Source organism: Podarcis liolepis (assembly GCF_965112155.1).
Source record: "Podarcis liolepis genome assembly, chromosome: 17".
Lineage (NCBI taxonomy): Eukaryota > Metazoa > Chordata > Lepidosauria > Squamata > Lacertidae > Podarcis > Podarcis liolepis.
In genome coordinates this window covers 35,685,062-35,699,792 of record NC_139571.1, presented here as the reverse complement: position 1 = coordinate 35,699,792, position 14,731 = coordinate 35,685,062, and the positions used below count along the sequence as shown (strand labels likewise).

Here is a 14,731-nt window from a genome sequence, read left to right as displayed (position 1 = left end):
CAGGCTTGAGCACAGCAGTTTTGCCTGATGGACTTGAAGGCAACAAGGAAGAAAGCACCAGAATAAAATATAAACCTCTTTTAAAAAATGCAAATGAAATGAGATGGTTTTATTTTCATGCCTAAGTCATGACCCGAATCTCACACAAAATCAAGCTATTCCTATTGCCACAGTGTCAGAAGCGCCGCTTGTCACCAACCCTTCCCATGCGCCTTCCAAACAGCAGTTCCTCTTACGCTCCTGCCCAAGGAACCACCATGCCAACCTATTTCCAAAGCCCTTTCTCTTAACGGTGGTCAGGGAGTCAGCATGTTACATGCATTGGCTAAGGTCTTGTGCAGTTATGTATTATCAAGAGAATTGAGGGCTGTGGAATATAAATTACTTGTAGAATGGATGCAGTATTTCAGTGTGCATGTTCTGTATTTCAGGCACCAATCCTTATTTGACTTTTCACTGTGTCAGCCAGGGAACTATCCTGATAGACCTTGCTCCTGACGACAAAGAGTATCAATCTGTGGAAGAAGAGGTAATTACATCTGTAAAGACATTTGGGACTGACTCATTCATGAATGTATTAAACTTAAGGGTGCTTCCACACCATATGGAGAACTGAAAGTTGGCGATCACCTGATCGTTCAGTAGAGGGACTAGTAATTTAATTTACTAATTACCTAAACCTTCTGAAATAGTACTTTATACCTGTCTGTTGCAATGTGGGACACAAAATAATTTCCTGAAAGACACAAGTAGTCTAACAAAGAGCAACACATGGGGATGGAAGGTTGTGCTGTGAAATTTTGTTTCTCCCTTTATACACTTGAATCCATCTTTTCCTGGAGGAAAATTCCATTGGGAGACAGGAGCCTATCCGTGTTTGTAAATACAGTTTGTATTGTGCTGATAGAGTTGCAAAATATCCTAGGGTTAATTTTGTACCTCTTGTTTCCAAAACCTGTGTAGTTGTACTTTAAACATGCCGTGGCTTAGGGCTATGTTGAATGCTTCGTGTTTCTCACCCTCTAGAGATAAAATGAGCATTCCTAATTACTATGTCTTATGTTTTAAATGCTCCAAATGCTAAGGCTGCTGGATAACTTCTTGTTGTTAATACATTTGTAGCTGGAGTTACTCAGGGCCCTGCCCTCCTAGGCCAGGTAGAAAAAGCCCTGCCAGGCAGGAAGCAGGTCTTCCAGGACTCACAGCCAAGATGGTCTCTAGATATGAAAAAGAAAGAATTCCTTCAGTGAATAAAAGTTTATCTACCCGCTCTCAACAAGGTTACAGGGGAGCAAGTAGTGGTAAGCCTGATAGGTTTCTCAGTGCCCATAACTCAGTGCAAGTTCTCACTCACTAAAGGGAAACAGTATTCAACCTTTTATCTGCTGTGCTCATCTGGTTAGATGCCCTTACAGCCCCACGAGGGGTTGAACCTTGTTGGGAGCAGATAGGAGCTCATATTAATTGAAGGAGGTGCATGAAATGAGGATGGGAGCAACTCAGAAACATGCCTCCTTTCCAGATTATACTGGGCATGGAGCAGGTGAATGGGAAAGTTCCTTCTCTGTAACAAACAAGACTGCGGGCATCACTATCTCTTATTCATTCTTTTACTGAAGAAAGAAAAAAAATTGCAGAAATACCTACCTTTCTCTTTTCCATTTCTGCCTCCTTCCTCAGAAGGATAGGAAGAAGAGCAAGAATGGTTTATTCACAGCTTGCCTCTCTCGGCTGGGAAGATAAACACTGCTTCTGTATTTGTTTCCCCCTCCACACAGTCACAGAACGTAAAAGGCAATAGATGTAAACACCAGATTAAAATGCGGGCAGTATTTCTGAGATGTCCCCTTCTGGGTGTCTTACCACTTACCACTGTTTTACAGATGCAGAGTACCATCAGGGAACACAGAGATGGTGGCAATGCTGGGGGGATCTTCAACAGGTATAATGTCATCAGGGTAAGTGTCAATGACTTTGAAAGCCTTCGTATGAAACAGCTACCAATTTTGCTGATAAAGAAATCCTTGCCTAGCAGGATAGAGGACCCTTAGGTCCTCTAAATAAAGCGATCGTAGGAATGGATGGAGTACTGTTGAGAATTTGAGCAGCAGCTTTGAACAGAAAGCCTTTACATTACTGTTTATACTGAGCTTTTAGACTGGGGGCCATAATTAAGGAAGCAGGTGAAAAGGGAGCACAAGTAGGTGGTTTAGTTTAGCCATATATTCACGAGGCTAATATATTTCCAGTTCAGGATCTTCATAAGTAATCACACCCAGTGCTCCTCCTGACCTTATTTCAGTTGCGTTTTATGACCAGGCACCCCCAAGCTTCGGCCCTCCAGATAATTTTGAACTACAATTCCCATCATCCCTGACTACTGGTCCTGTTAGCTAGGGATCATGGGAGTTGTAGGCCAAAACTTTTGGAGGGCCGCAGGTTGGGGATGCCTGCTTATGACCCTTCAAGGTTGGGAGAAACCAGTTCAGTGGTGCTCATTTTCCATATCAGAGTGCTTGTTGCCCCTGCCTTTATCCTCTTTAAAGGTAAGAGACCTGCAACAGCACCCACTGCTTTTCCAGTTTAGAAAGTGTGCCACAGCAGCCTTTGAAACCTGGTGGAATAATGTTGCCATGTGCCTTTTCTCCTTGGGGCCAAATCAAATGTGTTTTGGTCCAAGCCATTTCTTCTCTGAATTATACTACATTGTACTTAATCTATTAACATATATTCTCCAGAGTGTGTTAAGTATTTCTCTTCTGGAGGAATCGTGGGTGAAGCTGCAGCTTGTTATACAGGGCTACAAAAGGGGATAATTATTATAATGCCCCCCATTGTTTGTGCACATGACCCAAATTCTACAGAGGCTCCCACTGGAGGAAGGATGGGGGGGGGGTGCAGTTTTCACCAGTTCCTGCTGCAGCTCTGAGTACCACTTCCCCTTCCTTTTCTGAAGGATCCCCCAATTCTCTGGTCGCCTTTTCATGGGATTGCAGGAAAAATTGCCTCTCCTCTCTTTCATTCAGTGGAGTGTCATACAAAGAGAGCTAGCCCTAAGACTTCCCTTATATTTAGTAATACTGTTTTCTTTTATTTAAGGTAATCCCACATATTTTTAAAATGTCAGTTTATATGGAAATAGTTTATCTGGAGTTCTGTTTCTCTGGTTCAGTTATTGCTTATCTTTTATCCTTTTAAAGATTCAAAAGGTGGTGAATAAGAAGCTGAGGGAGAGATTCTGTCATAGACAGAAAGAAGTCTCAGAAGAAAACCATAACCACCACAATGAACGCATGTTATTTCATGGTGAGTAGCCTTGCCTCATCTAGTCATCTAGTCCAGGCTTCCTCAAACTCGTCCCTCCAGATGTTTTTGGCCTACAACTCCCATGATCCCTAGCTAGCAGGACTAGTGGTCAGGGATGATTGGAATTGTAGTCTGAAAACATCTGGCCGGCTGAGTTTGAGGAAGCCTGATCTAGTCCAACCCCCTGAAATGCAGGAATCTGAGCTACTTCATATATGACAGGTGGTCATCCAACCTCTGCTTCAAAACCTCCAAGGAAGGAGAGCCCGCCACCTCTCGCGGGAGTCTGTTCCGCTGTCAAACAGCTCTTATTGCAGAAAGTTCTTCCTGATGTTTCATCAGAATTTCCTTTCTTGTATCTTCAATCCATAAATTGTGTTTTTTGTTCCCTTTGGGTTGTATCCAGTGTTAGTCACACACACAGCAGGCCCATTGAAATTAATGGACATTGGTTTTCTGTTTCGACATCATTTCTTCACCCCCAGTTCTTCCTCTGTTAGTTAAAAGTAGGGTGCTAGGGAAAATGATGGAAGAGGCACCCTACCACTGGAGTCACAGGAGCTTGCCAAAGATTCTGGAGAGTTTAACAAATGTTATTGCTCATTGGTGGCAGATGTTGAAAAGGATCAGAAGTCCATGTTGGTGCTGGTGGTGTTCAGAGATTTCCTATACGCCCCTGGCAGTCTCTATCAGAGAAAGGGATTGGTTGAGCCTTAGTATTAGCCATGTAGTATGAATGACTATATTTCTATTGTACAAGTGGGGGGGGGGGGAGGGGGAGAAGAGCCTTCCTTCTTTCTTTGCAAACAAGCCCAAACTCTTTCCAACACTGGTGGTTTGTCAAACAACTTAATCAGTAGAAATTCAGAACTCTGGCTGTAAGTGACAGTGCTATCTAATCCCAGAGAATGGCTTACAAAGCTAGGCGGCTTTGTTTTTGTGTATATTCAGCAAAATTTGAAGTAGGGAGCTTGCCGTTTCCTCATATATATGGAAATCATAAATATGTACTTGAAAATCTCCAGTGCAGTTTCTTACCCATTTGTACATTGCTTCCGAATTTGATTTAATTAATTTGCATTTGAACATGGAGGCTGTATACCACATGCATAAGCAACGTGTTTTGCGTTCTGTTCCAGGGTCCCCTTTTATTAATGCTATTATTCACAAAGGATTTGATGAGAGGCACGCATACATTGGAGGCATGTTTGGAGCTGGGATTTACTTTGCAGAAAACTCCTCTAAAAGTAACCAATACGTATATGGAATTGGGGGAGGCACAGGTTGCCCCACGCATAAAGACAGGTCGTGCTACATCTGCCACAGGTGGGTTTCTGGTGACCTGTATCACCCCGTCAGCCAAATGTAATGTTTTTTCTTTTTCTTTAAGAGTTCTTGGGATGAAAAGTGCTGGTTGAGCATCAAACTGGAAATAGAAGGAAATGCTTTAAACTTGTCAGGTCTTTCACCCGGAGAAATGTTTCTGTTGTGCACACTGACAAATTCTGTGTACTAAATAAAACCGCTGATAACAAAGTTTTGGCTTCACTGCCACTTTGGCCGTAGTCCAACATGCAAGTAGACACAGCTTGGGGAGCTAGTTATTGACACAGGACTTTCATCAGATCTGCTCCTTAGCCATGCCTGCTTTCCTGGGTTAGCCATCTTATTTCTCCCTTCAATCATGAATCCTGAAACGGGGGAAATCTGAATTCTTTTTCACCTCAGTAAAAATTTAGTCATGGTGTGTCGTTGGCTAACCACTCTGAAGCCACGGATTATTGTTACAGTGGTGCCCCGCAAGACAAATGCCTCGCAAGACAAAAAACCCGCTAGACAAAAGGGTTTTCTGTGTTTCGATGCGCTTCGCAAGACGAATTTCCCTATGGGCTTGCTTCGCAAAACGAAAAGGTCTTGCGATTTTTTTCGCTCCCCCCCTTTTCTAAGCCGCTAAACCGCTAATAGCCTTTTAGCTGCTAAGCCGCTAAGCCTTTAATAGCCGCTAAACCGCTAATAGCGCTAATCCGCTAAGCCGCTAATAGGGTTGCTTCGCAAGACGAAAAAAACACTAGACGAAGAGACTCGCAGAACGGATTATTTTCGTCTTGCGAGGCACCACTGTAGCTTGCTGGTTGTGGCTTTTCACGCAAAGCAATTGGGCAGCATGTGAGAGCATGTTGCCATTTCTAGATAACCTATAGTAAGCCAGAAAGCCTGTACAAATGCAGCCTAAAATACAACTTTTGACTGCTCTAAGAACTTTGGGCATTCAAAGTAAATAGCTTAAGAAGTTTCAGGTAGCTGCACACTGGAGCCAGTGTGGTGTAGTGGTTAAGAGCGGTAGACTCGTAATCTGGTGAACCGGGTTCCTATCTCCGCTCCTCCCAATGCAGCTGCTGGGTGACCTTGGGCTAGTCACACTTCTCTGAAGTCTCTCAGCCCCACTCACCTCACAGAGTGTTTGTTGTGGGGGAGGAAGGGAAAGGAGAATGTTAGCCGCTTTGAGACTCCTTAAGGGGAGTGAAAGGTGGGATATCAGATCCAAACTCCTCCTCCTCTTCTTCTTCTCATCCCAAGCATTCCTTCTTTCCTGCTAGTGACATTGCTTTGTTCATCTTGTTTTCCTCCCCCTTTCAGGCAAATGCTCTTTTGTCGTGTGACGCTGGGGAAATCCTTCTTGCAGTTTAGCACCATGAAAATGGCCCATGCCCCTCCTGGGCATCATTCAGTCATTGGCCGGCCAAGCGTCAATGGACTTGCATATGCTGAGTATGTTATCTATAGAGGAGAACAGGTAAGCAGTGTATGTGGTGCTTCTGTACAGCTGGGTGATTGATGTGCTAATTGACTGTACCAGTCAACTGATGCGCACTGCCTATGTGTCACTAAAGTCCATCTGGACTGCCTCATGCTTTGCGCAGCAAGCTCATCCACTGAGTGTACTGTCAGAGTGGCAATGCTGTTTCCTGCAGCACATTTATAGTTTGCTGTCTTGGTTGGCCAGGATATATATATATATATATATATATGGATGTTTAAAGACACATGTGCCTTTCATGCTTCACAAAGCAGACGTGATTGCTACATGTTTCCTGCCACAAATGCATAAAGCATGGGTAGGCAGACTAAGGCCCGGGGGCCAGATACGGCCCAATCGCCTTCTCAGTCTGGCCCGCGGATTGTTCGGGAATCAGCCTGTTTTTACATGAGTAGAATGTGTCCTTTTATTTAAAATGCATCTCTGTGGTATTTGTGGGGCATAGGAATTTGTTCAATTCCCACCCCCCAAAAAATATAGTCTACCCTTCCTGGTAACCCTAAAGGCTCCTAAAAGATCCAAATTGTTTTATAATACATGCAACAAGAGAGATCTCTTTGCCACTGGAACATTTGAGCATTTACCTGTGGTAAAACAAAAACATTTCATTGGGTTTCATTCCATCTGTTTCACTGATTCATATTCAGTGGCATTTTTTTAAGCACCCCCCCCGAAAACCCTCTCTCTGTTAGTCCTTGGGACAGACACTCCCCCTCTGTCTTATGATGCAATGTTGAAATTGGTTAACTTCCCTGTATTACCATCCTGAGCTTCTCAGAGGAAGGCGGGGATATGAATGTGGTAAATAAGTCCCAGCGTGCTGCTTGCAGGAGGCAAAATAGTGTCGCTTGCCTACCAGCTCTGAACATTGGACAGAAAAAAGACTCCAAGCGACTTCCTGGACCAGCAGCTGCCATTGTGGTGGATGCTTTAGAAAGCCTAACGTCTAAAACGTAGCTTTCAACCTCCCACGCCCTTTTGACATTCAGTTCTTAATGCTCTGCCCTTTACCTTTAGTAGCACTTGTTCAGATGGAAGTTTCTTTCTGAAGAAAAGGAAGAGCTTAGGTGGGTGAGAGGGCTCCTGCGGCCTTTTGCAGGAGGGGGAAATGAGCATCTGATAACTATGGTGGGCAGCATGGAGGGAACATCTTCCAGATAGAGGATGCCATGTCTGGAGGGGGAATGGATGCCTTATGAACGTGGACATAGTGTTGCAGTACACTGGAAAAGGGTTGTATTCTGTTGGAAGCCACCTAGAGTGGCTGAGGCAACCCAGCCAGATGTGCAGGTTACAAGTAATACATCATCATCATCAGCAGCAGCAGCATCATAGGGAGGGGTGGAATAAGTGGGCTGAAATGTGATTTCTTTCTGAACCTCTGAAATGCATAATTTATTTGTATTTGTATTTATCTTCTTGTTCTTAGGCTTACCCCGAGTATCTGATTACATACCAAATTGTAAAGCCAGATACTCCCTCACAGACAGCAACGGCCGCAGAGCAGAAGACCTAGTAAATGCTGTTTTGGTGGAACAAATCTGATGACTTTAATAATTTACGGACTGGATGGATGACATTAGTTTCAAAACATCAACGTTTTATGAAATGCTTGTCACCCTGGAACTAAGCTGTATGTGTTTTATAAAGCATTGCTCTATAAACAGATGTGAGTAACGGATACGTACTCAATTGCTACTATTCCTTTTGAGGAAATGTTTACAAAGGTTTGCCTTTTAACAACATATCTCAGGCTCACTTTCCCTGCAGTTGCCATGTGTGTGACGACATCATTGCTTCAATCTGGGTGTTTGGGAACATTATTTAACAAGCAGGGCTAGGTCAAGACCATATTTTTAAAAATAAATTCTGACGCCACTGCTCTGGTTGTGTGATGTGTGCGTAGCTTGTATTGAACCCATGCCGCCTTTTCAGAGTTGGTTGTCTTTTCGAAAAGTCCTTAGTTGGCTATTTATTTTACTCCCCCCACCCCCCCTGCCCACTGTGTTACGAAAATGAGCCAGGCCCTTCTTGAGGATATTTTTTGCACAAAGTCAAATTGACTAAAATCAATGAACAATGCAATAGGAATTTCTTGTCCAAGAAGGTGTTAGAGATCTAGTTCTTTGGTTTGGGATTCTTTTTGCACTTTTTATGAACTCTTCTTTTTTTTATGTTACTAGAAGCGTAGTTTCAGGGTAGAAACCTGTCCTTTTGACCTTCTTGAGTTCCTCTTTCGATAAGAGGAGTTCATACTAGTATTCATGTAGCAACCTCATTTTAAAAACGGCCCTGTCCTTGAAATGTATGAGTTACTTTGCTAGGATGAACACAAACGGATAAATCGGCCAGAGGAACCTGTGTTTAATGGCATGTTTCAGTCATCGCTTTCTCTCTGGAAAGAGATCAAGCAATGGGCCTTGATACTGCTCCTTCTGCCCATCCCAGTGCTTAACAACACAGGGAGAAATGAGCAAGTGAACAAAAGCCCCAGTGGTTGTTTGAACTGAACATCTCATGTAGTTCTCTCCATGAAAACAAGCCGGGGGGGGGGGGGTGAGCCAGGAGCCATTGGTACAATCCAAGAGAAAAAAATCTTTCCCACACAGGAGCTGTGAGAAAGTGAAAATTGTCCTTAAGCTTACAGCCAGAATAAATTCTAAACTGTTACATTGCCGACGGTCTCAGTCATGTGCTGTATCAGCAACTGTCTTCTGACATGCAAATTGTGCGGGGTTTTGTTTTTTTAAAGCACCAATTGATCAAGTAGCGTATTTGCATTTATCTAATCCCAGAAGCCTGACAGTTATTTTCCCTCCATTAAATTTGTCCCCATAAATCTTGTTTGTATGTGAAGAAGCCTCTTTGTGACCCACCTGTCTATTTTCAGAGGTCTAGCCACAAAAAAAATAATTTTTCCAAGAGAAGCAACTTTTTTTAAAAAAAACAACAATGCAAAATAGCTTTAGGGGAGAAAGGAAGAAGTTGAAAATTAAGTAGCAATAGAGGTTTATAAATAGGATATGTAACAGAGAGATTGCAGTGTTTGTTGTAGAAATATAACCTTGTAAAATCTTTAGTCTGAGGAGGTCAACAGCCAAAGAAGGTTGAATTGCTCAAATTACAGTTCTTCCATTAAAGGTTTTATTATGATTATTTCTTTAGAGTAACAACAGCAGACTGTGGCAATTATTTTACAACATATACTGGCATCTGCTTGGAAATGGTGGCAAAAAATCTTACCTGCTGACACAGCAAGAACAAAACCCAAAAAACCTTTTGGAAAAAATGTCTTTGCCAATAATAATCATGTAGACTTTGACATTGGTCAAGATCAGTACTTGATTCAAGCTGACGAAATGACTTCTAATATTAAGAGAGATGAAACAAGCTTTGACAACTGTGAGCCTTTCCCTTTGCTTCTGTTGTCCATGGCCACTTAAGTCTCGTTGGGTTTGCTGGCTTACAGTGTAGGACTTTGAAGGCCAAAGCTGACCAAAATAGTTTTTCTTTTCATTAAGAAGGCGTGTTGGGGCTTCACCGTTAGAATTCTGATTACCATTCATGTTGGGATTTATGTTTTTAAGCATAGCTGGGGGGATATGGCAACTGCATTGCAAGCTAAAAGACTTTTCCGCCAGCTTCACGTAGTTGCTAGTCGTAACCCAGCCGTACTTCATAGTTAAGTTAAATGGTTAACTTGGATGTGGAAGTTCAGTGTTCCTTTCTCTCGGGAGAGAGAAGTCCCAGTTCTGTGGTTGTCTTTCTCCTCCAGTGTGCGAGTTCACCTAATGGATGTTTTAGATTTCATCTTGAGTCCTAACAGCCAGATTCTCAAACTATGGCCCCGATCTTTTAAACTGCCCGTGTTTTGTAACTGATGTTTTGTGCAGAGTAAAAGGTGCTGTACGAGGAATTCCATTTGCAGTGGCTTTTGTCTTGTAGTTACGTGATTCTGTTAACCCTTTCTTGGTCGGACCTTGAAAAATACGCATTGCATGTTTGCTCCAAGTCTTCAGAGATCTCAAAGCCTAACATGGATAGTCTTAGAAAAATGAAATGCACACCTGGTGTTTACTGTCCTTCAGAATAAAATGATAGCCACCTTTCTCTCATACAGGAGCTGGTATTGCCCCAAAGAACTCACAGACTGGATTCCTAAACCCTCTTATTTCAGAATAAATTCCATAGTAATTATTTCAGTACAACTTCTTACTTGCTCTGGAGAGAAGGCCTGGTAAGAGCTTTGGGCATAAGCACACTCCTTCCTTCCAACTGTGAAGTCAAAGTAACAAGAATTGTGTTATATTTAAATAAATGCAGTATCTCCTTGGCCATTGGGTAAAAAACCCCAAAAACCACTCCTTACAGGATGGATCAAGAAGATGCTATAAACATTGCACAATTTATTAGCTTCATCCTGCCCTGGGAACGAGGGCTACTAGTTCACGAGAGTGAGGGCTGACTCACTGGGTTGAGAGACCTCAGAATTTAGTTAACAGACCTCAGTCACAACATTATAGAAACACAACATTATATAATGCCATTGCATTATCTACAGATCCCTGACAGATGTACCTGTATGATGCATGTCTTGGCGAACGAGACATTTATCACATTGCATTCTACATTTTTTAGTACATAGCTGCAGATGTAAATGTGTGACAAAGCCCATGGTGATTATTTTTGGATGCCCCAAGTCACACCATTTCTGTGACTGGTATGTTGCTGCTACAGCAGCAAGGTTAATTTGTTTGCCGAAAATGGGGTTTGCAAGAAACAAAACGTTATTTGCAGAATTTGCCTTTTTTTAATGTCACATTGAATACTTAGTAGAAAAGAGATGTATAAATCTGCACCATAAAAAAAAAAAATGTTTTCAATGAACTCTCTAAGAATAGCTCTTTCCCTTTTCCAGGGAACCCTGACAAATTGTAGCAGGTTTTTGTTTTTTTTGAAGAGGGTGGGATAATAAAAGATGGCAAGTCCCTCTTTTCTGGCTAAATTATCTGGGCCTCGTGATCTTGGGGCAAAACATGAATATTCCACGAGCTATGATTTGAACTCCTGAAGTGGTGAGGATGTGTATGGATTTTTTGTTTGCTTTAAACCAGGCATAGGAGACTCTGATTTTGATAGAAGCAACGGGGCTGCCGGGAACTGTACTGTGCTGTTTCCACCTCTAAATTGTGCCTCTCCCCAGCTGCTGTAAGTCCAGCAGCAGGAATAAAGCAACATGTGCCTCTGTTGTAGGGGTTGTGTTTTTTATTGCGGGTCCACAGGACAGTTTAGAGCAATGGAATGACCCAAAAAGAAGGATGGGGGGAAAAAATCCTCCTTTAAAGCAAAAGAAGAAGAAGAGTAGATCAGTTACTGGATCTTCTTTATACAGGCGACTCCCCACTTACACAGGGGTTACATTCCGGGGCCCAATACGCATAAGTGAAATTACGTGAAGTGGGGAGCGCCCTCTAAACACCCTTTAAATGCCCTCTCTGCTGCTGTCTCTTCAATCCATGCCAAAAATACTGTATCCAAAAATATCCACAAACTAGAATTGAAGCTCTGGCGCTGGCAAGAGGCTTGAGGATGCAAGGGAAAGATCCTGCATCTGCTGTGCTAACCTGCGCGGCTGAGCAGCGTAAAGAAAGCCCCGCTGGGTCTCCAGTCTCTTCAGGGCTTCCTCTGCTTTCACTGACGTCCTCTTCAGGCTCCGGGGAGAGTCTCCTTGCGAGCCATGAGGTCTCTCCTACTCCCTCCCATCATTCCCAGGTTTGAATTGAATGATTTAATTAATTGACTTATTTAAAGAGCCTGGGCAGCTCAGTTGGTTCGATTGTGGTGCTGATAACACCAAGGTTGCAGGTTCGGTCACCCTTTTGGGACAGCTGAATATTCTTGCATTCCAGGGGGTTGGAATAGATGATCCTCAGGGTCCCTTCCATCTCTAGAATTCTACGATTGTATTTAATTATTACCCAGTGCTGCACGTATACATGGCCACTTGCAAGTAGGACATGCATTAAGTAGTGGGATGCCTGTATATGTTCCAGCTCTTAAGAGATTGGCAGGAGGATCTGCTAGCAGGGCTACCATTAGGCGGAGGAGATTTTGGCGTACCACTTAAAGGATAGCGAATCACCAGCTAGTCAATATTTTGACCACCGTGGATGGGGAGGGTGTTGAATTTTCGGCCTTGCACATCAAAGCATCTGCCAGGATACTGAATTACAGCCCGTCACGGGGGGAACTTTGGATGCTGTTTTCAGTGCTATTAATCTGCTTAATTTAGTAGTATACTTGGCAGCATTTTAATAACGACTGGAAAAATTAAAATGCCATGTTTGTGTGGCTGATGGATAAAATGGAGCTGGTTTGTTCCCTTAGTTCACATTTACAGTAGCCTTCTCAGCATCGGCAGAGGCTGCAGTCAGGTTCTGTCACATGGAAGCCTTAGTATTTGAATGTGAGAGCTGTATCCATGGCCGCTGAAGTTCGCATTGCAAACAAAATTGCTGCGAGAGAAGCCTAGCCTTCGCTGCTCCCCAGGCGATGGTGTGTGGGCTGCTGTGAATGTGAATAGAGCCTGTGAAATTGGTGGCTGAAGACTGCTGCATTTTATGCTGCGTTTGCTTGCAGCAATCCTGGTCTCAAATGTTAAAATGTCCATATGAATATGAGCTCTAATGTTTCCACCCATTGTACATCTGATTATTGTGCATCCTAATATCAATACCACTTCGGGGGCTTTCTGACACTCCCAAGTATAAATCTCCCATTCTTAGCTGGCTTCATGCATGCAAGTGGAACTAGATTTGTCATTATTGCTGCAACACCCAGTGTCGGTGACAGAAGCCTTCAACTGTTCTCAAAGGAATTCTCCTAAAGTTGGGTTCCTCACATATGTAGAAATGGCTCCCCAGGATTGTACCCAGTAGGAGCAAAGCTGCATGTATTCTGTGATTCTTCAGTAGCACTGAAAAAAGTTGCAGGATAGTATTGGGTGTAGGACTCCTGCTAACCTCACCTGCACCAAAACACAGTTTTCTGGTGCTTTATACTGTGTGGGCAATTAGTCTGATGAAGTTAGAGGGCTGGTTGAATAAAATTTCCATAAATTGAGGCTAGGACTTCAGTATCCTTCATAGCTCCTTGCTATTCCCTAATACAAAGGTAGAACAAATAGTGGAAAATTGTAGAATTACATGAAATAGTTAACACATGGGAAATAAGATCATGCATATTTGCATAGTACATACTGTATATACTCGAGTATAAGCCTACCCGAATATAAGCCAGGGCACCTAATTTTACCACAAAAAACTGGGAAAATTTATTGACTCGAGTATAAGCCGGTTCACCACACCACAAACCTAGTGGTGGCGGCAGCGTCGGAGGAAGAACAAGCAGCCCGAAAGGACCCTCATTTGAGTATAAGCCGTGGGGGGCTTTTTCAGCATAAAAAATGTACTGAAAAAGTCAGCTTATACTTGAGTATATACGGTAATTTAGACAAGCTGCAGAAACTGGATGCAGAATTTTAATTTTTTTTAAGAATGGAATCTCGCCCAGGTTACCACCATGAGGTACCACTTAGAGGTTTTGTGAAGCACAGAGTTGGGTTTTCTTCATATGAATAAAAAGAACGTTTTTATTGGAGGAAAATATGGCTGTGATCACAGAGGACGGTAATATTTTCACCTTCACTACCTATCATGGTCCTTGTGGTTTGTTGCTGTGAAGGTGGAGAAAGAAGACTAATTATGCATCGAAGGTGAAATGTGTCTGTGGCGGTGAATACTCATTTGTGTTTGTAACTTCCTGATCGACCAGAAGGTAGATTTGTGTGTGTGCTGGTTCAGTTCAAAGTATTACTGGTAAAAGGGTTTAAAAGCTTGTCTGTTACAATGCAATCTCAACTTTCTTTTCCTTTTTTTTTGCAATTGGCAACTTTGCAGTAGCCATCAACCTGTGTATACAACCCTCCTAACAATTTTAACACCTAGTTATTTCCATAGGCACTACCAACTACTAGCTTTGCATTAAAAAACAAAACAAAAAAACCCTTGTATAACTTGCTTGCATAGCTAGCCTTGTGTTCTTGATACCTGTTGGCCATAGAAGAACCTATGAAATCCCAAAATGGCCTTTCATTGTTTGTGACCTGGAACTGGGATGTTTATTCCCTCCCCCCTCTTGCTAAAAGAGGATATTAGAGTCTCTTAACTTAACCAATGTGATGGAATTTTGCATAAAGCCAATGTAACAACTTAGATCTTACTGTGCTTTAACTTAATGTCTGACCTATAAGTACTTGTGACAGATTAAGATTCAATAAACACACTTTTTAAAAACGTTTTTGGCGGTTTTTATCATGTGTTAGGTTGTTCCACTTTCTTCAATTGCTTACTCCAAAGGCTGGTTGTTGCCAGAGCTGTGTGTATCTCACTGTTCTTTCCACATTGCCGCAATGTGTGGCATGGGATGCACAAGCTCACTTCATTTCTTTTAAACTTTCTGGTTCTTGCAGCTTATTCTACAGCGTGAGCAACGCTTCCTGAAATCTCAGAAGACAGGAAGAGAGAAATCTGTAAGAAGCTAGTGGGA

The 14,731-nt window shown here is 42.6% G+C and overlaps 1 protein-coding gene across 1 annotated transcript in view; it reads left to right on the top strand.

The window, feature by feature from the left end:
- The window catches only part of TNKS (tankyrase), a 75,087-nt gene extending 60,609 nt beyond the window's left edge, over positions 1-14,478 (top strand). Inside the window, exons 22-27 of the mRNA XM_083481668.1 lie at positions 432-529; positions 1,884-1,958; positions 3,201-3,306; positions 4,446-4,632; positions 5,944-6,100; positions 7,554-14,478. Coding sequence (XP_083337794.1) covers positions 432-529; positions 1,884-1,958; positions 3,201-3,306; positions 4,446-4,632; positions 5,944-6,100; positions 7,554-7,640 — 710 coding nt within the window. The 3' untranslated portion in view covers positions 7,641-14,478. The remainder of the gene's footprint in view (positions 1-431; positions 530-1,883; positions 1,959-3,200; positions 3,307-4,445; positions 4,633-5,943; positions 6,101-7,553) is intronic.
- Positions 14,479-14,731: the final 253 nt, after the last annotated feature.